This window comes from Periophthalmus magnuspinnatus, chromosome 24 (assembly GCF_009829125.3).
Source record: "Periophthalmus magnuspinnatus isolate fPerMag1 chromosome 24, fPerMag1.2.pri, whole genome shotgun sequence".
Taxonomy (NCBI): Eukaryota; Metazoa; Chordata; class Actinopteri; order Gobiiformes; family Gobiidae; genus Periophthalmus; species Periophthalmus magnuspinnatus.
Window position 1 is genome coordinate 25,207,455 of NC_047149.1, and position 25,053 is coordinate 25,232,507.

At 38.5% G+C, this 25,053-nt stretch overlaps 1 protein-coding gene across 1 annotated transcript in view; it reads left to right on the forward strand.

The window, feature by feature from the left end:
• The window catches only part of LOC117392996 (1-phosphatidylinositol 4,5-bisphosphate phosphodiesterase beta-4-like), a 136,432-nt gene that overhangs the window by 82,535 nt on the left and 28,844 nt on the right, over positions 1-25,053 (forward strand). Inside the window, exons 5-19 of the mRNA XM_033991166.2 lie at positions 2,557-2,637; positions 4,328-4,387; positions 8,201-8,344; positions 11,207-11,286; positions 12,150-12,203; positions 12,633-12,714; positions 13,739-13,839; positions 15,821-15,878; positions 20,366-20,474; positions 21,186-21,396; positions 22,745-22,838; positions 22,929-23,008; positions 23,093-23,177; positions 23,562-23,652; positions 23,773-23,862. Coding sequence (XP_033847057.1) covers positions 2,557-2,637; positions 4,328-4,387; positions 8,201-8,344; positions 11,207-11,286; positions 12,150-12,203; positions 12,633-12,714; positions 13,739-13,839; positions 15,821-15,878; positions 20,366-20,474; positions 21,186-21,396; positions 22,745-22,838; positions 22,929-23,008; positions 23,093-23,177; positions 23,562-23,652; positions 23,773-23,862 — 1,420 coding nt within the window. The remainder of the gene's footprint in view (positions 1-2,556; positions 2,638-4,327; positions 4,388-8,200; positions 8,345-11,206; positions 11,287-12,149; positions 12,204-12,632; positions 12,715-13,738; positions 13,840-15,820; positions 15,879-20,365; positions 20,475-21,185; positions 21,397-22,744; positions 22,839-22,928; positions 23,009-23,092; positions 23,178-23,561; positions 23,653-23,772; positions 23,863-25,053) is intronic.

Sequence of the window (25,053 nt, forward strand, 5' to 3'; positions counted from 1 at the left end):
AGGATTAATTTGTGAAATGCGCTTTAAGTGAACCTGATAATGTGCTCGAAATAAATAAATAAATAAATAAAATAAAAAGATTTGGGAGAGTACATATAAAAGTACTGATACTTTCTACATATTGGAATGAATCACAGCTGATTTTTTTGCGCAATTTTACATGTTTTTTTTTTATATCATCTGAACGTGCATTGTGTCGTGCGTCCTGATTGGCTGTTGGACTGTAGACCATTGTGTCGTGCGTCCTGATTGGCTGTTGGACTGTAGACCATTGTGTCGTGCGTCCTGATTGGCTGTTGGACTGTAGACCATTGTCCATCAGTCTCCTCCGTGCCGTGTCTCCTGTCCAGTACAGAATGTGTTCAGACAAATTTACATAAACGTTGGATCTCAGTGTGACTCTGAAGTGCTGTACGTTTGCGATTTGTTTTCTCCCCGACAAAACCCACAACGTCAATGAAACGTTCTGCACCGACAAAGACGCCTACGAAGGTTTGAACTTTGAGAGAGTTTAAACGAGAGAGAAATGTGAGAAAATGTTAACGCCTGTGTGAGAAAAGTGTATAAAGTGTGTGGTGAGGGGTTTTACAGACAAAAACAGAGAGAATAATGTAAAAAATAAAGCTGATACTTCGTAGATTTCGCCAATTGTGGGTTATTTTAGAACGTGACCCCCGCGATAAACCAGGGACCACTGTACACATTTTGAAAACGTGGTCTTTTCACTCCAGCTGTTTACTTGATTTGACGTAAAGATGTACTATGTAACTTTTCTGGTGGAGGTTTAGTTGACAGTTTTCTCATGATGATGTTTTTTTTTTGTTTTTTTTTGACTGTTCACATTTTTATACAGCACTTTTCCACCTTCAAGTCACTCAAAGCGTTTTACATCAAGGAACCGCTCACACGTTCACTCACACGTTCATGTCTTCCCAGAAATGTTCCACAGTATGGCATTAAACTTATTTATCTTGATTTATCCTGCGATTATTCAGTTACAGATGGGTTTTTTTTATTGGCACATGGAAGGCAAAGCAGTAACCGTAAGCAGCAGTAAGTTTATGTAAAGCAGTATGTGGCGAACCCTCTCACCAGGAAAGTTACACAGTGCCCCTTTAATATACCTGAGTGTGTCTCTTCAGTCTCATCGGGACAGAAGCAGCAGCAGCAGACTCCTGTCGTCCATTACACCTGTGTCACCGTGTCCCCTGTGCTAAAATGAGAACACTGACCCAGTACAGTGATATTCTTTTATTCCGTGGTCCTGGGATCTGCTCCGGCTCCGATTCACCAAACGATTCACCAACAGAAGCTACAGAGGTTTACGGCGTTGTGCTCCCGGGCGGCAGGGTCATTACGGCACGACGCACGAAAACGACTTTACTAATACTGTAATGTAAACAAGATGAATATTCCAAATGATTCCCTACAGGGGGCGCTGTTCAAAGGTCACGCCATTTTTAGCTCTGTCTGAATGTCCAGTTGGTGAAAAAGTAGTGCACTCAAAATTTCCCACAGTGCTTGAAAAGTAATGGGCATCAGGAGGGTTTTAAATCTAATCTTAAACTGTGTTAAAGACCGAGAGGATCTGACAGGCAGAGGGCGCTGTTTCATAGTCCGGGCGCTGCCACGGAAAAGGCGCTGTCACCTCTGGTCTTGAGCCTGGCCTTGGTTGGAGTTTCGGGCTGAAGTAACTCCCTCAAATAAAGAGGACGCGTAGAGCAAAGACAGGACCCATAGAGCGCAGACAGGACCCTTAGAGCGCAGACGGGACCCGTAGAGTGCAGACAGGACCTATAGAGCGCAGACGGGACCCATAGAGGACAGACAGGACTCATAGAGCGCAGACGGGACCCATAGAGCGCAGACGGGACCCATAGAGCGCAGACAGGAGCTATAGGACGCAGACAGGACTCATAGGGCGCAGACAGGACCCATAGAGCGCAGACAGGACCCATAGAGTGGAAGTGGGACCCATAGAGCACAAACCAGAGCCATAGAGTGCACACATTAGTCTGTGCTAGTTTTAATCCATAGTCTTTATATATAAATGGATGCATAGCTGTCGCATTCCAAATAGGCTCTGGCTCTTCTGGCTCCATCGACGCCAGCTACAATTCACTTTACATTTAAAAACTGTCACCGCTCTCTCTGTAACTGCTGCTGAGCCTTATGTTCGTATTAACCCTCTACATGATCCTGTTTTTTTTATTTCTCTATTGTGTCTGTAAATCAAGATATGAACATTAAAAACAGACAAATCAGGCGTCTTCTTTCCCCGAGGTCACTCTCGCTAGCGTTAGCAACAGGTCTGATTGACAGTGTTGCTAAGCGCCCGCTCCATGCTTAATTAGCGGTGTTGGCGGAAGAGGGGCGTTACCTTCAACTTCACTTCATCCACGTCTTTATACGGTCGATGATCTGCCCTTTATTCTAAGACTCTTCCTACGCCACGTTTGATGCTCTAAACGTCATTTTGTTGTTTTATTATGACAATGACAATAAAAGTCTTGAATCTTCAGTTTTTAGTTGTTTTTGTGTTTTATTTTGTGGCAGGACCCGTACATGTTTGAGCCCAACTGCCAGATGAAGGTGGATGAAAATGGCTTCTTCATCACCTGGAAGAGCGAGGGAAAGGTAACAGCTCCAGAAACACAGAGCGAACGCAGAGAGTGTCGTCCACATAACACAATAAACATGACGGTTATTGCAAACAGCATCAGAGCGACTACATCTGCTACAGCCAGCTCATCATCTGACAAAGGAGTTTTTTTTATTTTATAGAGTGTAATATGAAATTGTATTGTTGTGTTGTAGTCTTTTTGCCCTCCTTTGGTCCTAGTTTAGTTTTATCTGTTTTTGACAATGAGAGAAGGAGTGGGGGGAAAGAATCCAGGAAATCACAATGTAGGATTTTTTAATGAATTAATTGGTTAATTCCTCAGTAAAATAATTATTTGGTCACCTACAAACAAGCAAGGTTTCTGTTTCTCCCAGACCTGTAACTTCTTTAAGAGGCTCCTCTGTCCTCCACTCGTTTCCTGTATTAATGGCACCTGTTTGAACTCATCAGTGTAAAAGACGCCTGGCCAAGACCAAAGAGCTGTCAAAGGAACCACAAACAAAACTCTAGACCTGCACCAGGCCCCGAAGACTGAATCTGCAATAGGTAAGCAGCTCGGTGTGAAGAAATCAACTGTGGGAGAAATTATTAGAAAATGAAAGAAATACAAGACCACAGATAATGTCCCTCTATCTGAGGCTGCCATCAGTCACACACTGCGCCGCCAGGGACGCAAATCCTGCAGTGCCAGACGTGTCCCCCTGATTAAGCCAGTACGTGTCCAGGTCCATCTGAAGTTTGCTAGAGAGGATTTGGATGATCCAGAAATGGATTGGGAGAATGTCATATAGTCAGATGAAACCAAAATAGAACTTTTTGGTAAACCTGAACTTCGTTGTGTTTGGAGTAGAAAAAATGCAGAGTTGCATCCAAAGAACAGCAGACCTACTGTGAATCATGAGGGTGGAAACATCATGTTTCAGGGCTGTTTTTCTGCAAAGGGAACAGGACGACTGATCTGTGTAAAGGAAAGAATGAATGGGGCCACGTAACGTGAGAGTTTGAGTGAAAACATTCTTCCATCAGCAAAGGGCATTGAAGATGAAATATGTCTGTGTCTTTCATCATGACAATGATCCCAAACACACCGCCCGGCCGACGAAGGAGTAAGAAGCATTTCAGGGTCCTGGAGTGGCCAGTCTCTAGATCTCAACCTCATAGAAAATCTCTGGAGGGAGTTGAAAGTCAGTGTTGCCGAGCGACAGCCCCAAAACATCACTGCTCTAGAGGAGATCTGCAGGAGGAAAGGACCAAACGACAGCAACAGTGAAAACCTCTGGAGATTTACAGAAAACGTTTGACCTCTGTCATTGCCAACAAAGGTCATATAACAAATCATCGAGACGAACTTTTATTATTGACCAAATACTTATTTTCCACCATAATTTGCAAATAAATTCTTTAAAAATCACACAATGTGATTTTGTCTCTCATAGTTGAAGTGAACCTCTGATGAAAATTACAGGCCTCTCTCATCTTTTTAAGTGGCAGAACTTGCACAATTGGTGACTGCGTAAATACTTTTTTGTCCTACTGTATCTATCTATCTATCTATCACTCTCTCTCTATCTCTCCATCTCTTAGTTTTTCCTCCACTGCCCCTCCCGTACTTTGCTGTTGCATCTCTAAACTCTCCCCACAGTGTGACAGATGAATCTGACCTGACTGAGTCTCACTCGTGTGTTTCCTGACGTCTTTTTGCAGGAGGGGCAGGTCCTGGAGTGCTCCCTCATCAACAGCATCCGAGTGGGCGCCGTCCCAAAGGTGAGTCCTGATCTGTACAACTCAACACAAAACTCATTCTTCTTCATGTTTTAATTAGTCTGTAGTGCCCTGTTACATTTATATAATATTTAAAAGTCTTATATTACACAAAATTGGCTCTTTTGAGCTTTAAGCCATGTTATGCTGAAAAGTAAAAGTTTAAGTACATGTTTAAAAATGTACTTTAGGAGTAAAAACTAAAACTGTTTCACACAAGTTTTGTTCAGTTGTTAAAGTGTAAATTTCGTGATATTGATTCAAAATGACAAATATTTTGGTCACGGTAAAAATATGAAAATATTTCTTAACTTTTCAGTCAGGATGGTAAAAATAATCCCTCAACTCACATGAAAATTACTTTTTACTTTTCAGTCCTGTTCAAAAATCTAGTGGAGTAGAAAGTACAAATACTGCTCTCAAAAGTATCTACTGTAAAACTGACTTAAGTAAAGTACAGATACCTAAAAATTCTAGTTGTGACTGTAGTAACTTTTCTAAAAGCGGAGGACAAGGGAAAAAGAGGACATCTTTGAACACTTGAAACTTTAAACGATATCTACTAATGCAAAATTGACTTGGAATTATATCATTTGTTTCATGAATCCAGTTTAGTAAGTCCTCTCCCTCTGAGCGCCACAAAAATGCTCCCAGGATTGTTACGTCATAGGTAAAACTTATTAAGTCCATAAATCATCTCCAGACTTACCGTGAGCATTTTTGACAAACCAAAGGTGTTCATCACAGCTGCGTGTTTGTATTAGCATCTTGGGAAAAAATATTTAAATAGAAAAAGTTAAATAGAGGAGAGAAAACTGATGAAATTGTATATATCTAATTTTTTGGGAGGATTACCTGTGGAAATATTCAGACATGGCAACTTATCAGAAAAAAAAGTGACTGTAAATATGTTGGTTGAGGTAGAAATTTGTGTTACTGTGGAAACCAGGAGAAAATTTTAAAGTATAGACGCTTAAATGAAAGTTAAAATGAATATTGTGATGATTTGAAGAGGTTGAGACACTTGCTCCGGCCTCTCCCCTCCAGCAGGGGGCTCCTCTGAGGATAACCAGGTTATACAGACCTCGGAGCTGTTTCATGTTACGGTGTAATCTAATGAAGAGCTCTGAGCGTTCACAGTCTCTGCTCTGAAAACGCCGCTGTGTTCAATCACACGGAGAACACGGCACGTCCCTCACGTAGACCAGGAGCCTGCGAGCGAAGACCAGCGTGTTTTTACGTTTTTAAAGCGTCTGATCTCTGTTCTAATGTGGTTTATTCATCACAAACAGACCAGGAGGTGTGTTTTGTTTTATTCACACATTTAACACACAAAGCCTGCAGATTTACCCTGCGTTCATCTCTCAAACAAGAAAACACTCCATTCCACCTTGTGATGTCACGTGGTAATGCAGGAAGTGCTCATTTGGCGTGTTTCAGATCAGATTTTTTTAAATTTTTGTTGGTCCTATATTACACAAAATGGACTCTTATGAGCTTTAAGTCGTGTTCTAACGCTGTTTCCTCCTCAAAAACAGACCAGGAGTTGTGTTTTGTTTCATTCACACATGTTCGAGTAACACTTTATTATTAGTCTGTCCACATCTCCCAAAAAACACTCCCAGGATTGTTACGTCATAGGTAAAATTGATTAAGTCTTTAAAAGCTATTAAGCAGTTCTGAGTTCTGGGGGCTACACATGAACAGAAATGATTACGCTGAACATTTGTGAATTTACCTTTTAGATATTACATGACAAAGTACAATGTTCAATAGGAAAATCTGGCTTTTGCGCCCCCATCTGGCAGTATGACATTATCACATCGTCTAGAATCTTGAAACCGCCATTTGGATCATTTCAGCCCCGGATTTACCAATCTCTGTTGAACTAAACATAAAAGTTGACTTGTTAACTGGAAAACTACCACTTGATGACATCACAAGGTGGAACAGAGCGTTTTGAGCTTTGGAGATGTTACAGACGAATAATAAAGTGTGAATGAAACAAAACGCAACTCCAGGTCTGTTTTTGAGGAGGAAACAACATTAGAACACGACTTAAACCTCAAAAGAGTCAGTTTCACGTAATGTTGTACCTGATATGACGTTTTTATTGTGCACATGTTATTTTTGTATATAGAACATTACATTTTGATGCATTAATAGTAGTTGTTGATTTCAAAACTAAGAAAAAAAACGCGCGATACTGATTTCGAACTTTAAAAAAAATCATCTGTCAATATCACATTCTATTTTTTCATTTCATGTATTCATTTTATTTCTCTTTATTTCTACAGGGAGAACACAATGAAATATAGAACCACACAAACAAAACACAAACAAATAACTGCATTCAGGTCTTTTTAGAACATTAAAAACAGGAGCAAGTGTCACTTTAAATGTTTATCACCAGACATTTAGATTTTAAACCGTTACATAATTCTGAGGTATGTTTTTTTTTTAAAGGAAGTTTTCATGAAGCCAAAATTCAAAGATATTTATTGGCCTTACTTGGTCCCGCCTACTTTTGTTTCTAAACGCTCCAAACTGCGCTTCCTTTGTGGTTAAGAAGGAATCCCGTTCTTTTCGATGGCGAATTCGGGAAAAGTTTCGCCTCAAAAATCTGATCAAAAGTCGTGTTGATTTGTGTCGACACCTCAACGATTCTCTGGAGGTTTTAAAACGGCTCTGAAGTCCCAATACAACTTCACAAAATCACCCGCTCCACACAAAATAATACAACCCAAACTCACCAAGGCGTCGCCCACGGCAACGTCCAGAATAAGGTGAATAGGCGTTGGCGCTAAAAAAAATTACGCGAAGAAAGAATGAAAATTTGAGAATTCTAAGAAATTATGACCTCACCAAAACAGTTCAGTTTATTTTGTTTAATTTACCTTTATTTTTCCTGGAAATTTCTGGAGATTTTATTTTTTATTTTTTTCAAGGTCAAGAGACACCCACCGCCAGAGCAATAAAACAGATAAATTAAAATCCGTTTAAAATATGTAAAATATCCAGCTCGAGAATAACGTTGGCACATTTCATTTAAAAAACATTATGCAAGAGATTTTTTGGACGTTTTAACCTTGTTGCGCTGTTTCCCCTCGTTCTAAACAGACCTGCAGTTGTGTTTTGCTTCACCGACACGTTTCCATTGAACCAAAGTCGTCTTTTCTGAGCGCTCAAAAATGCTGACAGCAGAGGGCGCTCCGACGTCTAAACGCCTAAGTGCGATTTCCAAATGTAGACATTGTTTTAAAGGTCCTATATTGCGCAAAATTGACTCTTGTGAGCTTTAAGTCATGTTCTAATGCTGCTACCTCCTCAAAAACAGACCTGGAGTTGTGTTTTCTTTCATTCATACATGTCTGTCTACATCTCAAAACGCTCTGTTCCACCTTGTGATGTCATCAAGTGGTAGTTTTCAAGTTAACAGCTCCTTTTACCTTCAGTTGATTGTCAATTCCAGGGCTGAAATCATCCAAATGATTCTAGAAGTGAAGGTGTGTGGAGTTTAAAAACACAGTGGAGCACTTCCTGTATCACCACATGATGACATCACAAGGTGGAACAGAGCGTTTGAGAATAGAACTGAGCCTAAATATGCAGGTTTGTGTGTTAAACGTGTGAATGAAACAAAACACAACTCCAGGTCTGTTTGTGACGAGGAAACAACATAAAGTGAATATGTGTAATATGACCCTTTAATGTAAAATACTAACCTCTAAAAATGTGATTAAAAAGGGAATTAAATCCACATGATACACATCACATGATCTTTAAACGCTTCTGTATTTTCTCCTTCTTTTCCAGGACCCAAAGATCCTGTGTTCGTTCGAGGCGGTGGGGAAAACGGAGGCTGATCTGGAGGGCTGCATCATCTGCATCTGCAGCGGCACAGACCTGGTCAACCTCAACTTCATGTTCCTCGTGGCTGAGACGCCCGACACGGCGCGAGTGAGTCACATGACCACGCGGCTACTGTGTTTACGTCGACCTTTTATCATTTATAAACATGAATATCTCAACAGCATCAAACACTTTTTTATTGTAAGCGACCAGTGTATAATTTTCTACTGACGCAAATTGGCTGCGTGCACGAGAGCGCCCTCTACCTCTCTGTTAGCGTCACTACTTCCTGTCCAGTTTTATCTTCTAGTCATGTTAAAATGAATAAATATTTACAGTGGACAGAGAGCTGCGGGTGCGTTAGAGGTCAGGGGTCAGAGGTCAGGGGGTTAGGGTTAAACGGTGGACGGGGAGCTGCGCATGGACGTCACTGACAACATGTTAAACACTACACAAATAAAATGAATACTTAACCAGAAATAATACTGACAGCAGACACGGCAAGGATTCCCCCTGTTGGCAGACTGAGGAATGACGCGATTTTAATGAGTCTTAAAGTTAGAGCCGCTTTATCACTCGGTTTGCATTTTGACAGTTTTGTTGCGTCGTAGGTAAAACTGTTGTTGCGTAAAATTTTGAGGCGTGGTAGATATTAAAACGCCACAAACAGAAGCATTTATCACGCAGGTAAACTGGACGCAACAGAGAGTGTCCTTCAAACAGGTGACTCTTAACGTGACAAATCAGGCGATAAACATCTGAGGAATGAACGTTTTATTTAATATCAACTAAAATCTCCTGCACTTTGGGGAATTAATGTGGGAAACTAGGGAAATAAACTCAGAAACGGGCAACTCAAGCAGCGATTAATGCAGATTCAGAATTGTATAGATGCAAGTGAAAGTCGTTCAAATACAGAGCTTTAGTGTGTCTCTTTACTGATCAACAAACTAGCGAAATAAACGGCAGTTGCAGAGAAAAACAGGGAGGAAGCAAAAGAAGAACCGGAACAGACTGGGAAACGGAGCTGGACTCGGGATAAACATGAAGTATTCTACATATAAATATCTTTACTTGCGTCCGTCAGTATTTGAGTTCATTTGAATTTTAATAGGTTGTTTATTTTATGCTTTTAGATTTTAACGAAAGTGACTGTTAGCTTTGAGGCACAGTGAGCTAGCTAGCGTGCTACGTTAACCCAGAGGCCGTTATACAAAGCGATTCAAGTGAAAACAGGAAACAGTATTCACGTTTAAACTGTTTAAATACTGTAGATCGAGTCATTACAGCGTAGTTTACCACAGTCGGTGAGAATTACAACGTCTAACTGCCGTGCATTAAAGTAGTTCCGGCATCAGTTAAATCACGCTGCACTATCACCATGGTAACAGGTAAACAAATACTCAACTGCTCTGAGTAGAACGTAGGGACTAGTTTAATTCAAAACCCTGAAATAACAGATATTTGAGTCATTTGTAGACAGTGGACAAGCTTCACTACTTCATTTGGTTCAGTTTCAGTTGGTAGCCACGGTAACAGCGCATTAAATAACAAGGAGTGTGGTTTAATGGCTACATATTAAAAAACAAATGATGAACAAAAACAAGGAACGACTGAGGAATGAACCAGTTTAAATGAGCCAAAAAAAACAGCGCTGCTTTGTCCAAAATCAGTTACTCAATTCAAATTTTCCCCGTTTGTTACGTCGCAGGCAAATATCCAAACATCTCCTATGCAATTTTTAAGCCCTTAAGCCAATCTTCAGAATCGTTTAGTGGTCAAATTGTGTTCACAAAAGCAACAACATGGCTCCTGTTAGCGTAGCATTCACAATTCACAAGGGATAAGAACTTTTCACATCAGTCTTTCCCGTTGCGACCAGCAGAGGGAGCTCCCACGCTACGGTAGTTAGTCTATTTTCCCAAACGCAGACTTTATTTTAAGTTTGAAAATGTGAAATACTATTATCCCAAGGTAACGCAAACATGTTTAAAGTTCCAAACAGTTCAAAGTTTTGCGGTAGTTTCCAGTATCACGGCGGCCTTCACACTGTCCATGTTTAAAGTGCAGACCTTGGTCGGAGAGTTTTGCCCGAGCGCGTTGGACCAAACAGAAAAACACCATTCTAATCTCAAGGGCACAGATTCGTTCATTGTGTTATTATTTTTCAAAACCACAAACAGGATTTAGTGAAGCGGAGCCGTGTTAGTTCAGGGAATAACCTCCTTTGTGTCTAATGCTGAGCTGAGTAAAGACTAAATGAACCGTCTGACCCTCCATCAGTTTATTCACAACAGAACGACTCCCACTCAGGCCCCGCTTCTGTTTAAATCAGAGTCAGAACAAAACAAACATGAACTATTCACAATCTACAGCCTTTGAACACAGAAGTATCACTATTTCTTTCATTCATTCATTTATTTATTTATTTTAGCATTAAAATTGGCTTCAAGATAAAGTTATTCGTCAGGATGGTAAATGTGTTTGAAAGAGGAACATTTTCTTACCCCATTGGCCACGAAATGTTTTGCAGAGGTGGATAGTAGTAGTAGTAGTAGTAGTAGTAGTAGTAGTAGTAGTAGTAGTAGTACCTTCACTGACTTTTCTCCTGTTTGTTTTGTAGAGGTGGATAGCACTAGTAGTAGTAGTAGTAGTAACATTAGCAGTAGTAGTAGTGCAGAGTGGAAAAGTTTGAACACAATGACTATTTTTTCATGTTGTACTGCATAAAACATATTACTAGAGTTTTAGAGCCAATGAGGAGTAGTAGTAGTAGTAGTAGTAGTAGTAGTAGTAGTAGTTGTGTCTTCTTTGACTTTTTTCCCTTTTGTTTTACAGAGATGGATAGTAGTAGTAGTAGTAACAGTAGTAGTAGTAGTAGTAGTAGTAGTAACAGTAGTAGTAGTAGTAGTAGTAGTAACAGTAGTAGTAGTAGTAGTATCTTGTCTGACTCTTCTGTTTCTTTCACAGAGGTGGATTGAAGGCCTGCGCTCGGTCATTCACAACTTTAAGGCCAATAACGTTTGTCCAATGACCTGCCTCAAGAAACAGTGAGTGTCCGTCCTACTGCACAACCAAACGTGTACCTCCAAGAGTACACACAAAGAAGTACAAACATGCACTTTACCTCCAAGAATACACACAAAGAAGTACAAACATGCACTTTACCTCCAAGAATACACACAAAGAAGTACAAACATGCACTTTACCTCCGGGTTTAGTCCCAGTTTAATTGTATTTACGGATGGACTGATCCAATACTTTTTTCATCGACGCTGATACTGAAAAATAAGCTGGATCAGATATCGACTTCCCAATATCGCTTCAGTCGATATTGTAAATATAAACTGATGTCGTAGTCGTCCCAGACAGACTCATAATGTTTGAGTTTATATTTACACAAAGCTGCTGTTACATAAAACATTTGGATCATAACAAAACACAAGCTGCTTCTATAAATGTACTCAGACATACACATGTACTCAAATCCACCAGTATTTGAAACATTTGTTGTACACTTGCCAATAATAGTTACTGCATGGTTTTACTAATATGTATTTAGGCTGTGCAGTAGTAACAGTAGTACAAGTTGAAGTATATTAGAAGGTTTGCATTAGCTGCCTGCGTTACTATAAAATATAACTCTGTGTAAATCTATATAACTCTATATACAGTAGTACTTTTAACAGCTGTAGTAGCAGTATTACTTGTAATAGCTGTAGCAGTAGTAGAACAAGCAGCAGTACTAGCAAGAGTACTAGGGTTTGCATTAGCCGCCTGTGTTACTCTGTGTACCTCTGTGTACCTCTGTGTACCTCTGTGTACTTCTGTGTACTTCTGTGTACCTCTGTGTACCTCTGTGTACTTCTGTGTACTTCTGTGTACTTCTGTGTAACTGTGTTTTCTTCTGCAGTTGGATGAGGATGTGCTTTTTGACCAACGTGAACGGAAAGATCCCAGTCAGAGGGTAAGACCCAGATCTGTCACTCAAAACACTCATCACAATACTCACGTCTCACTCTCTCTCCCTCTTTTTCTCACCCTCCTCTGTCTCTCTCTTCCTCTCTCGACTCTTTTTCTCTTTCTCCTCTCTCTCTTTCTGTCCCTTTTTTCCTCCTGCTCCTTTGTCTCTCTGTTTCTCTCCCTCTTTTTCTCCTCCTCTGTCTTTCCCTCTTTTTCTCTCTTTTTCTCTTCCTCTGTCTTTCCCTCTTTTTCTCCCTTTTTCTCCTCCTCTGTCTTTACCTCTTTTTCTCCCCTTTTCTCCTCCTCTGTCTCTCTTTCTCTCCCTCTTTTTCTCCCTCCCCCCCTCTGTTCCTCCTTCCCCTCTTCTGTCTCTCTTTTTCTCCCCCTCTGTTTCTCCTCCTCCCCCTCTTCTGTCTCTCTTTCTTTCTTAAAGTATCACAAGAACATTCGCTTCGGGGAAGACAGAAAAGGGGATCTTCCAGGCTTTGAAGGATTTGGGTCTGCCCAGTGGAAAGGTTTGAACCAAATAAGTGTTTTTGTTCACGTTGTACTGCATAAAACTTTATATTACTACAGTTTTACAGCCAATGAGAAGTAGTAGTAGTAGTAGTAGTAGTAGTAGTAGTAGTAGTAGTAGTAGTAGTAGTAGTAGTAGTAGTAGTAGTAGTAGTAGTAGTAGTAGTAGTAGTAGTAGTAGTAGTAGTAGTAGTATTTATCACTAGAGTTTTAGATCCACTGAGATGATGTGAGAGAATCCTGCAAATGTCATAAATAATCATAATAAACAGGAATATCCTTAAAAATATAATATAATCTTAAAAAATATTCCATGTTTATTTGTAGAGACATTTTGAAGTTTCAACGGGGGGAATTTTTTGCCGTGTTTTTAAAAGTGAATATTTATATTTCATATTTTGTGACTTTACTTTTTGACCTTTTTTGAGTCGTTTCAGGGGCTTCACTTCGCTGTTTCTCTGTGTGTTTTTGTACGACAAAGAGAAAAGAAAAATAAACTTAAAATACAGTCAGGAAAAAAGAAACAAAGAAACTCGAAACTAATGTAAAAGTAGTGAGTAATAAATCTTAAATCAGCTCCGTTTGTTTAATTTTTCCTACGAGCGTCAACGATTAAGAAAATAAAACAAAATGGCGTCTTAAAAATAGTGGATTAGAGATTAAACTCAAACATGAAACGGTCCAAAAACAACGAGAAAAAACGAGCAGAACATGGAGAAACATCTGAAAAGTCCATTTTGCAGAACACGTCTGATTTAATATTTATATTTAAGATTTTGTATATTTGATTTGCCTTTTTTTAAGCCACTTCATGTCGTTTTTTTTATTTTTATTTATTTTTTTTATTTGCCAAAGAGGTAAGAAAATTATACTCGGAAAAATGTCGACTTTCTGAGCCCACCTGGAGAATCTGGAACTAAAGCAGCAAAAATACATTTAAATACATAAAAAATACGCTGAAATAAAAGTAAAAAGTCCAAAGTAAATGTTATTTCTTGTGTCATTTCCCTTTGGTTTCCTCAGAACGATGAGATCGAACCGTCAGATTTCACCTTTGACATTTTCTACGCTCTGACCCAGAAGATCTGCCCCCGAACCGACATCGAGGAGCTTTTCAAGAAGATGTGAGCCGCCATTTTGATCTACTCTGTTTTCAAAGTACTATGAACGAACTACACTGCAAAAGTACTACGCAGTATGAGCGACGACGACTTGGATTCAGAATAAAAACCTTCAGTTTAGAGTTTTGTTTTAACTATAGATTATAAATGAAAAGATGGAAACTCTGAAGAGGAGTTACCCCCCAAAAAGTATTCTTAATGAGCAGTATAGTGAAAAAACACGAGCTGCAGTACATAAACAATACTTTAGTACTTCGTTAGTATCTATAATGACACAAGTTCATAATTCAATCTTCTGCAGCTCAAACTGAAAAATAACCGACATTTTCCCACAACCGCAAAGAAAAAGTCCCATGATAAAGATTTACCCTAAAAAGTACTGTTCCTTCAGAAAGTACTGTTGATCAAAAAGTACTGTTCCTTCAGAAAGTACTGTTCCTTCAGAAAGTACTGTTCCTTCAGAAAGTACTGTTCCTTCAGAAAGTACTGTTCTATCAAAAAGTACTGCTCCTTCAAAAAGTACTGTTCCTTCAGAAAGTACTGTTCCTTCAAAAAGTACTGTTCCTTCAGAAAGTACTGTTCCTTCAAAAAGTACTGTTCCTTCAGAAAGTACTGTTCCTTCAAAAAGTACTGTTCCTTCAGAAAGTACTGTTCCTTCAAAAAGTACTGTTCCTTCAAAAAGTACTGTTCCTTCAGAAAGTACTGTTCCTTCAAAAAGTACTGTTCCTTCAGAAAGTACTGTTCCTTCAAAAAGTACTGTTCCTTCAAAAAGTACTGTTCCTTCAAAAAGTACTGTTCCTTCAGAAAGTACTGTTCCTTCCAAAAGTACTGTTCCTTCAAAAAGTACTGTTTATCAACAAGTACTGTTCCTTCAAAAAAACGTTACCTCAAAAGTACTGTCCCATGAAAAAGTACTTTTACCTTAAAGTACCGTTCCACCTGATGGACAGAATAACTCGGGCGAGAGTGAAGTCAAAATCTACTCAACATGATTTTTCAGTTTTTCACTTCAGAAAACACTTGATACAAATTCTTTTGAAATTAACTCACAAAAACATCTTGAGACAAGTACTTCACTTTACACAGAACTGCTGCTGCTTTTGTCTGGATTTTCAATCTAAAAACTATGTTCTTTATATAAAATTATACTGCTGTTTCTTTTATTCTGTGTACACTTGTGTATCAGAATAAAAGTATTTCACCTAAAAGACCAATATTACTCTATTTTCTGATCTGTTTTAATGTTTCCTCGTCACAAACAGACCTGGAGTTGTGTTTTTGTTTCATTCACACACGTTTAACACACAAACCTGCAGATTTAGGCTGAGAAAACACTCTGTTCCACCTTGTGATGTCATCATGTGGCGATACAGGAAGTGCTCCACTGTGTTTTTAAACTTCACACACCTTCATTTTTAGAATAATTTGGATAATTTCAGCTTCTGGAATTGCCACTTATCTCGACTGAACTAAAGGTAAAAGGAGCCGTTAACATGAAAAACCACCACTTGATGACATCACAAGGTGGAACAGAGCATTTTGAGCTTTGCAGATGTTACAGACTAATAATAAAGTGCGACTCAAACATGTGTGAATGAAACAAAACACAACTCCAGGTCTGATTTTGACACAGTAACAGGATCGGAACACGACTTAAACCTCACGAGAGTCGATTTCACATCAGTCCAAACTCATTCAAATCAAATTCAAACAGATTAAGATTCTGAATTCAAGTCTTTTTTCAATCATCTGTGTGTTATTTTCCAGCGTAGTCGTCGTATTTTCTGGTGTTTCTGACGTAAACGATGTGGACGTCTCTCTGCACTAACGCCGCCTGCTTTTACAGTGCAGCCATTTCGCTATGAAGAATTAACATGTTTGTTTTTTTACTAAAATGACATGGTTCTGCTGTTTGAATGAATGCAAAAAAAGGGTTGTTTAACTTGTTTTTTTTATTTTTTTTTTCCTAATGAATTCTTTACAGCAATGGGAACAAAACAGATTATTTAACAGTAGACCAGTTAGTCAGCTTTCTGAATGAAGTAAGCTCTTTCGTTCATTAACTTCTGTGTTTGGTTGTGCTGCATGCGTCTCGTGTCGGGGGGAAACTGCCCTCGGAGTGACCTCGAAAAACTAAAACGCGTCCGGGGTTGGCCTTGAAGTGGGCGGGGCTTAAAACGGGAAAAAAATCAACTATAAAACAACTGCAAAAGGCGGAAAAAGCAACTGATTTAAACACACCGAGTTGTTTTGACTGCGTAAAAAGATCAAGATTATTTCGCTAGTCGCCATTTCTGGTTTAAAGTTGCACTATGTAGCTTTTCTGGTGAGGGGTACGTCGCCAGCTTGTCGCCATGGAGATGTATTTGCTTTTGATAGGAACGCTCCGCAGTCTGATCATAGACTGTTTATATAAATGGACATAGCTAACCTGCTAGCGCCGCGCTCCAAACAGGAAGTGAGCATGTGCGCGCTTCCTGCTCCATCGGCTCTGGCTCCAATTCGCTTTCTATTGAAAAACTGTGTCCTCTTTTTGTTAAACTGCTGCTGTCAGACTCGTCGTTTCGGTCTTAAATGTTCCGCTCTACATGATCTTGGGGTTTTTGTTTCGCTATTTTGTCCGTAAAGCAAGATATGAACATTAATAACAGACCAATCAGGCGCCTTCTATCCCCGACGTCGCTCCCTTTAGCGTTAGCAACAGGTTTGATCGACAGCGTTGCTAAGCGTCCGCTCCCTGCTAAACCAGCCGTGTGAGCGGGAAGAGGCGTTACCTTCGACGGCCTCGCTCTTGATTGGCCGTTTGGTTGCTATGATACTCGCGGTTGGAATTCCAAATACGCAACCCGGCTCCAAATTAGCCGCTATATCCGCTAGCCTCGATTAGCTTTGTTTGGCTAAAGCCGAACGCCGTGGGTGACGTCGCACTCACGATGGGTTTAATATTAAATGCACGGAACTTTAATTTATTTAACTACAGATTGTTAAAAAATACATTGAAAAACGTGCAAATAGATGGGTTTAATGCTATACTGTGGAACATTCCTGGCAAAACGGTAACATCTCAGTGGAGCCAAGCAGCAGCAAAGTGACGGAACCTCCACCTTTAAAAGTTACACAGCGCATCTGTAAATTTAATGTGGTTTTAAGCTGAAAATACAGTAGAAATCGTGACAAAATGTGTCTTTACTCCTTTGGTGGTTATTTAAATTTATTATAATGAGCAAAAAAAACAAAGAAATGCCAGAAATACACAAGTCAGTCAGGTGATCTACTGTATGTCCCACAAATGCAAACATCTGTGGTCGTCAAAACAACTCAAAAACATTCATATTCCAGCTCCTTTTGACGTGTTTTTGTAGCGTAAAACTCAAATATCGACTCAAAATCCATCCAAAAACTCAACCAACGCCGATAAAAACATAACCTCCTCCGTGAGATTATATGAACTGTACAACTCCAAGGGCATCCTCTCTCCCCTCCTCCTCCTCTCTGCATCCTCCTCCTCCTCTGCATGCCCCTCCCCCTCCTCTGCATGCCCCTCCCCCTCCTCTGCATGCCCCTCCCCTCTGCAGTGTGAGGTCGTTCTTTAAAGGGCTCATATTACACTATTCTCTGTGTTCTAATGTTGTTTCCTCGTCACAAACCGACCTGGAGTTGTGTTTATTTGTTTCATTCACACCAAAATAAACAAACTGAAAACTGAAAACACTCCTCGTGATGTCACGCGGTAACCGAACACGTTCACTTTACGGGTTTATTTGCAGCTGAATGAGTCTGAAAATGAAATAATAATGTCGCTCAAAGTTCAGATTCAGTGCAAAACGCTTCAGTCCAAGATGTAAAATGGACCATGACATTGAATTTGGATGATTTCAGCCGCGATCTCTACCGAACTAAAGGCAAAAGGAGCTGTTAAAACTGTTGAAAACCACCACTTTATGACATCACAAGGTGGAACGGAGCATTTTGAGCTCTGGAGATGTGACTCAAACATGCGTGAATGAAACAAAACACGACTCCAGGTCTGTTTTTTGAGGCGTTAACACCATTATGACACGATTTGAAGCTCATAAGAGTCCGTTTTGCGTGATATCGGCCCTTTAAACGTGTGATGTAACTTGCATGTGGCTGTTTAATCGTAGCACTGCCTTAAATCCTGCTTCTAGTTCCTCCTGTAGTCGTAGTCAACACCTCTTGCTCCGGCCATTTTGTTTTTCCAACCCATAACGCTCTAACGTTTTTATTGTTTTGTCTTGTGAATTATGTCTAAAATGTTTTAAATGCACCTGTTTGTTTGTTTGTTTGTTTGTTGCCATGACTTCAACAAGGAAAGACGTTTTTGCGCAACTATCGACAGTGTTGGGAAGTAACTGAGCACAAAAAATACACGTTTGAGTAGCTGTGTTCTGGTACAGTTACTTTTGCAGTACTTTGTCGTGTAATTTTGGCTTTGAACTGCACAGAATTAGTGAGAAAAATGTAAAAAAAACGCGGCTCTTGTGGTGAGGCAGGTGATGAAAGCAGAACAAACAAAAATACATCTGTTTGTCATGTTTTTTCACTATGACATAATCCAGCTCAGTGTAAAAGTATTCAGAGTGTTCAGAATGCAGTACTCTGATGGGCTCATGTAAAGAAATATATTTTATTTTGGGTATTCAGTATTCGATAATTAAATACATTCTTAAAGTTTCCTTCCCTTCACTGTCGTAGTAATTTACAGAGACAATGTGACTCAAGTTTAGTTTAAATCAAGGCTTAAATCTTGAGTTAGCTTGAGTTATCTTGCGTTAGCTTCAGTTAGCTTCAGTTATCTTGAGTTGCTCTCTCTCGCTCGTCACTATATCGACATCGTTCTGTGTATAAAAACTGAAACAATGTTTTTTGGGGCTCAGTATTTTTATATATTTACAATTTGCAAAAATGGAAAGATTTGAGGTTTTTTTGTCCGTCCATCCATTTTCTTTCCTTCATCTGAGGCGTTTTTTTCGAGGGCTTTATTTTTGTTCAGATTTGAGCTGCACAGAGTTGACAAAGTTACTCCAGGTGATGGATTTTAAACTCATCTCTGTTTCTCTGTGTTTATAAGAGACTCAAAAACCCCAGAATCCACAGAAAACCTCACGACACCGGAACATTTAACCCCAGATCCACGACCGCACAAGACTAAAGATGAACCGCCGCTAAACTGAGACAGGGAAGAGGCTTTTTTAGCCGTTTTACTTCACAAAAATGGAAAGGAAAAGGAAAACCGAACACTTTGACACAATCACACTTTAATAATGTGGTAATAAACTTTAAAACACACACCTGCTCCTGTTTTTAAGATAAGATTAGATCTGTCTTTATTAGTCCCACAGTGGAGAAATTCCAGTGTTGCTCCGCACAGTTAAAGAACAGAAGGAAAATGGTACATGCAATAAAACAAGATAATAGATAAAATAATAATAAAAAAGACTTAAATATATATATAATATATAATATAACATAACATTTTAAACTTTATACTTACTTGTGTGTTGTGTTTGTTTTTCCGTTTGCGCCCATGAAAAAGAGAGTTTACACGATCTCAGTGGGTTCCTCTGTGTAAATAAACATAAAGAAATGAACAAAAAAGGAGAAAAAGTCACTTATGTGGTTAATTCTTGCTTGTTGTTTCTATGTTTCTCAGTCAATTTTAATCTTTTTGAGTGTGACTAATCTTAAAAAAAACACGTCTAGTTTTAAATCAAAGCTATAATCGGGATTTAAAGTCGCATTATGTAACTTTTTGGTGGAAGAATAGGGAGCTGTTATCACTCGTCCTCCGTCATTTTGAAGTTACGATGATAAACGATAACACTGAAACTGGTTTATGCCACGGAAACAAAACCCAAGAGCAGATTCAAACCACAAAAACTTTTATAAATCTGCAAAATTGTAAAAAAAAAACAAAAAAAACCCCGAAAAAACAAACGTGAGCTGCAAGAAATAATGAGCAGAATGAAACAGTTTGTGAGTTTGAGTTTGAGTCTTTGAACCTTTGTATTCAAACTTCTACACCTCAAATCTTATTATTTCACCCCAAAAAAGAACCAAACGTTTATACAAAAATAAATAAATAAATAAATATAAAAATAAATATATAAATAAATAAATAAATAAATAAATATTGACCCCCAAAATATATAGTTCCAGCTTTCATATACAGAACCATCATGGCAGGGCTTTTTTTTGCTGTCGCCATGGAGACAAGCAGATAGTGCCGAGTTACAGGTCAGATCTGTGGAGAGTTGATCCCAGTCTCAATAAGAACGCAGGTCTGAAAAGTTCCACAGTGCACCTTTAAGACTAGCAGTTACGTAATTACGTTTTAGGCTGTCACCATGGTAACTGTGTTTGTTGCTAAGCGCTAACTGTGCCTAGTCCCGTTGTGTGAGTGATTTCATTGTGAGTTTATTTAAATATTCTCGTCTTCTTCTTCTTCTTCTTCTTCTTCTTCGTTTATAAAGACGTGTGTTTGACTGTTGAACGTTTATATCTTCAGAACCAGCGCGACCCCCGACTAAACGAAATCCTGTTCCCGTTCTACGACCCCAAAAGAGCCACGCAGATCATCGATAAGTACGAGAGGGACGACGATCTGAAGAAGAAAGGTAAAAATCAAACTTTTAAACGAATGCAAACCAGGATTTTAACTGTTTCACTATTTTTTTAAATTTATACAGTATTATTATTATTATTATTATTATTATTGTTATTATTACCATTGTTATATGAATTGCTTTTTAATGATTTCGTTTTTAATTATTTATTATTATTATTATTATTATTAAGTTGTCTGTCAGTGAGTGGATTGTGTAAAACTACACTTCAGATGAACTATTTTCAAACCAGTCATGAATAAGTCAAAATAAATAAGTTTAATTTGTCTGTTTTACCAGTCCAGACTTTACCTTTTGTTGTTTGTGATCGTGTGGCGCCCTCTACCCGTGATACAGCGGTACTACACTCCTTTAAAAAAATTACCCTTATTTTTTATTTTTACACATTTTGAGCCTGATTAAAAACAAATAAAAATGCCCTCTAATATTAATTTCCATAACATAAATAAGCCAGATGTTTAAATTAATGTAATTTCTCATGGGAAAGTAGTAAAGTCAAATCTGATTGGCTGTTGACCTCTTCATTAAAGGGCACATGTTACACTATTTTCTGATCTATGTTCTAATGTTATTTCCTCGTCACAAACAGACCTGGAGTTTTGTTTTTTGTTTCATTCACACAAAAATAAACAAACACATTTACTCCGTTCCACCTTGTGATGTCACGTGGTAACCGAACACGTCCACTCCTCTTCTCCTCAGGCCTCATGTCCAGCGACGGTTTCTGCCGGTACCTGATGTCCGATGAGAACGCTCCGGTGTTTTTAGACCGTCTGGAGCTGTACCAGGACATGGACCAGCCCCTCGCACATTATTTCATAAGCTCCTCCCACAACACGTACCTGACGGGGAGGCAGTTTGGAGGGAAGTCTTCTGTGGAGATGTACCGCCAAGTCCTGCTGTCCGGCTGCAGGTATCAACACAAAACTGCGTGTAGAAGTCGAATTATGCTCCTGTTTTGCTTATTTTATTTCGTCTAAATCACGCGCCAAATACTTCCAAAACTTGATTAAAGTGGAGGTATTGCGCAAAATTCGACTTTTTGGAGCATTTTACCATGTTATAACGTTGTTCCCTCATCAAAAATGTGTCTGAAGACGTTTAAGATCAAGATCATCCATGCAGGTTTGAGTAATTTAGTGATCTCTCCCAGGCCTCGAACCCCGCTTGCGGTTTAGCAGTGAGATTCTGTCCAAAGCTCCGCCTACAAGTCTATGTCACCCACGCTCCCACATAACAAGTCTCCATAAGTATAAAAAACATGATACAGAACTGTACACTACGACTGTGTGCAGTAGTTTCATTAGTGCTCTGAAGGGGGAGTGATGTAGCGTGGAGAGCAAAGGGAGGAGGGACTTAGAAAACATATTAATACACTGCGATCTAAATATGTTGTGTTATAGTTAATACCCCACAGAAGTAAATACCTCTTTAATACCACATAGAAGTAAATACCTCCTCTACCCCATAGAAGTAATTACCTCCTCTTTAATACCCCATAGAAGTAAATACCTCCTCTACCCCATAGAAGTAAATACCTCCTCTTTAATACCCCACAGAAGTAAATACCTCCTCTTTAATACCACATAGAAGTAAATACCTCCTCTTTAATACCCCATAGAAGTAAATACCTCCTCTTTAATACCCCACAGAAGTAAATACCTCCTCTTTAATACCACATAGAAGTAAATACCTCCTCTTTAATACCCCATAGAAGTAAATACCTCCTCTTTAATACCCCACAGAAGTAAATACCTCTTTAATACCACATAGAAGTAAATACCTCCTCTACCCCATAGAAGTAATTACCTCCTCTTTAATACCCCATAGAAGTAAATACCTCCTCTACCCCATAGAAGTAAATACCTCCTCTTTAATACCCCACAGAAGTAAATACCTCCTCTTTAATACCACATAGAAGTAAATACCTCCTCTTTAATACCCCATAGAAGTAAATACCTCCTCTTTAATACCCCACAGAAGTAAATACCTCCTCTTTAATACCACATAGAAGTAAATACCTCCTCTTTAATACCCCATAGAAGTAAATACCTCCTCTTTAATACCCCACAGAAGTAAATACCTCCTCTTTAATACCCCATAAAAGTGAACTACTGTTTTTAATAATCTTATGGATGAGATATAATCTTGCATTAAGTCGTTTTTGTAAGTTTAAATCAGTCTAACTCTTGCATTTCAACTTTTAACTATAATATAAATAATTTTCCACTAAATCAAACCCTGAGCTCTTGGTTTGTCAGGTGTGTGGAGCTGGACTGTTGGGATGGAAAAGGAGAAGATCAGGAGCCCATCATCACCCACGGAAAAGCCATGTGCACGGACATCCTGTTCAAGGTAACGACACACTGCCATCTAGTGGACACAACGCCACACTGCAGCTCAAACGCATTATAATCTTTTTCACTGCATATTTTTATTTTCCAGGACGTTATTCAAGCGATTAAAGAAACAGCATTTGTCACGTCAGACTACCCCGTCATTCTGTCATTTGAAAACCATTGCAGGTGAAATTATAAATGCATTTTGATTCATTTGGAGGTTAATTTCTATAAAACAAATCCTGAGTTTGTTTGTTTTTTTCTTCACAGTAAACCGCAGCAGTACAAGATGGCCAAATATTGTGAAGAAATCTTTGGTGATTTACTTCTGAAGCAGCCGCTGGAGAATTACCCGGTTATTAAAGCCTAAAATACTCACTAATTATAAAACTGATCCTATTTCAGGACTAGAATTCAGAACAGCAATATTGACTTGTTTTTATTAAGTATTTAAGATTTATTTATTTATTCCAAACAGGAAGTGAGCTCTATTTCTTTATACATTTTCAACATTACTTAATTAGTTTTAAGTTTTAGACTAATTTGACATAAATTTGGAACAAAAGTCATCTTCTCCTTCATGTAATTAAGATGGACGTACGAAAAAATATTGAAAATAGCGAGAAATGTCACTTAAAATTGTCAAAATTCAAATTTCATGCGATATAAACAAATGTGTGTGTTTTTGTAGTGTATTATGTGAATTTAGTTGTTGACTTTTTCTTCTTTTGTGCTACAGATTGAAGCAGGGCGCTCCCTACCTTCTCCAAACGACCTTAAGAGAAAAATCTTAATTAAAAACAAACGCTTGAAACCAGAAGTGGAACAAAGTACGTATCAAACCCGAGCTTCCTTTGTCTATGGAGGTTTTTATTATTGTTATTATTATTTTTATTTTATTTTTTTATTATTTATCTGTAATATAAATATGTTTTATTTCATCTGTACAGAACAACTAGAGGCCTTTAAGAAACACATGGAAGCAGGAGAGACCAACACTCCAGCGATTATAATGGGAGAAGAGGACGAGACTGAGAACGGTGTGTGCTCACTTACCCTGATAAATATTACTTGTATTTATTTTATTTTATTTATCATTTATTTATTTTTAATTTTTATTTTATTTATTTATTTATTTATTTTTTTATTATTATTATTTATTATTTATTTATTTATTTATTTACCAGTGTTTTTCTGAAATTAAGAGAGAAGTGGAACAACAAAAAATTGTATTAAATCAGTTATCTTTAAATATTTAACCATGATAAACCCTGGTAACTTAATGTACTTCCACATGTACTTTTTTGAGCACTTAAGTAGTATCTTTAAACACAGTACGTACAGTTAAAAGTATCCATCCAACTTAAAGCCACAGTATGTAACTTAATAAACTTAATTGAAGTAAAAGTAGACTTAAAATAGAATACAAGCATGTTTTTTCTTTACTGGTGTTTTTATTGCACTGCTGTGGACAGGCTCGCATCTCCACAAACCCGACTCTTGATAATTGTCCTGCTTGTTTCCATGGAGATGTTGTTCCCACAGTGTGACATAAAACATATCCATCTCCATAGAGGATGTTCCCAAGTATTGCTTTAACTTTCCGTTTCAATGGAGTCTTGCAGTTGACTTTCCACCTCCAGAAAGTTACGTACTGTCACTTTAAATAAATTAGTATAAAAGTGTGAAGGTTGTTGTCATGACGAAACTGGACAAACTGAGACATCTGTGACATCTTTAAACGAACTGTAATTAACTAAGCTCATGTTTATGATTAAGAAACTTTGACACTTTGCAGCTGACGTCATCCACATTCTCTGGGGTGTGTTGCTAACTGGAGGCACTGCTCTGTCTGAGGCTTTGTTCAACTTTAACCTGAGCTTTATTTTAACACAATCTGACTAGAAAAATACAGTTTATTTGAGTATTTAACTGTTGAGCCGATTTGTGCTGTTGAACAAGTCTCTCACAGATAAAATTACAATCAAAAGCTAGCTAGCATTAGCATTAGCATTAGCATTAGCATTAGCCAACAGTTTTTCAGTTAGTCACTCTCATCTTTTTGTTGTAAATAAAACTCCGGGACCATGAACGCTCAGAAAATGTGCTGTATAAATCCCTTTTGCACTTTTTCTTGCGTTTTCTGATGATCTTTAAAGCTTTTTTCACAGTGTCACTATGGTAACTGCTGAACATTCCATCATAGACATCCATGTAGGAGCGTAACGTCA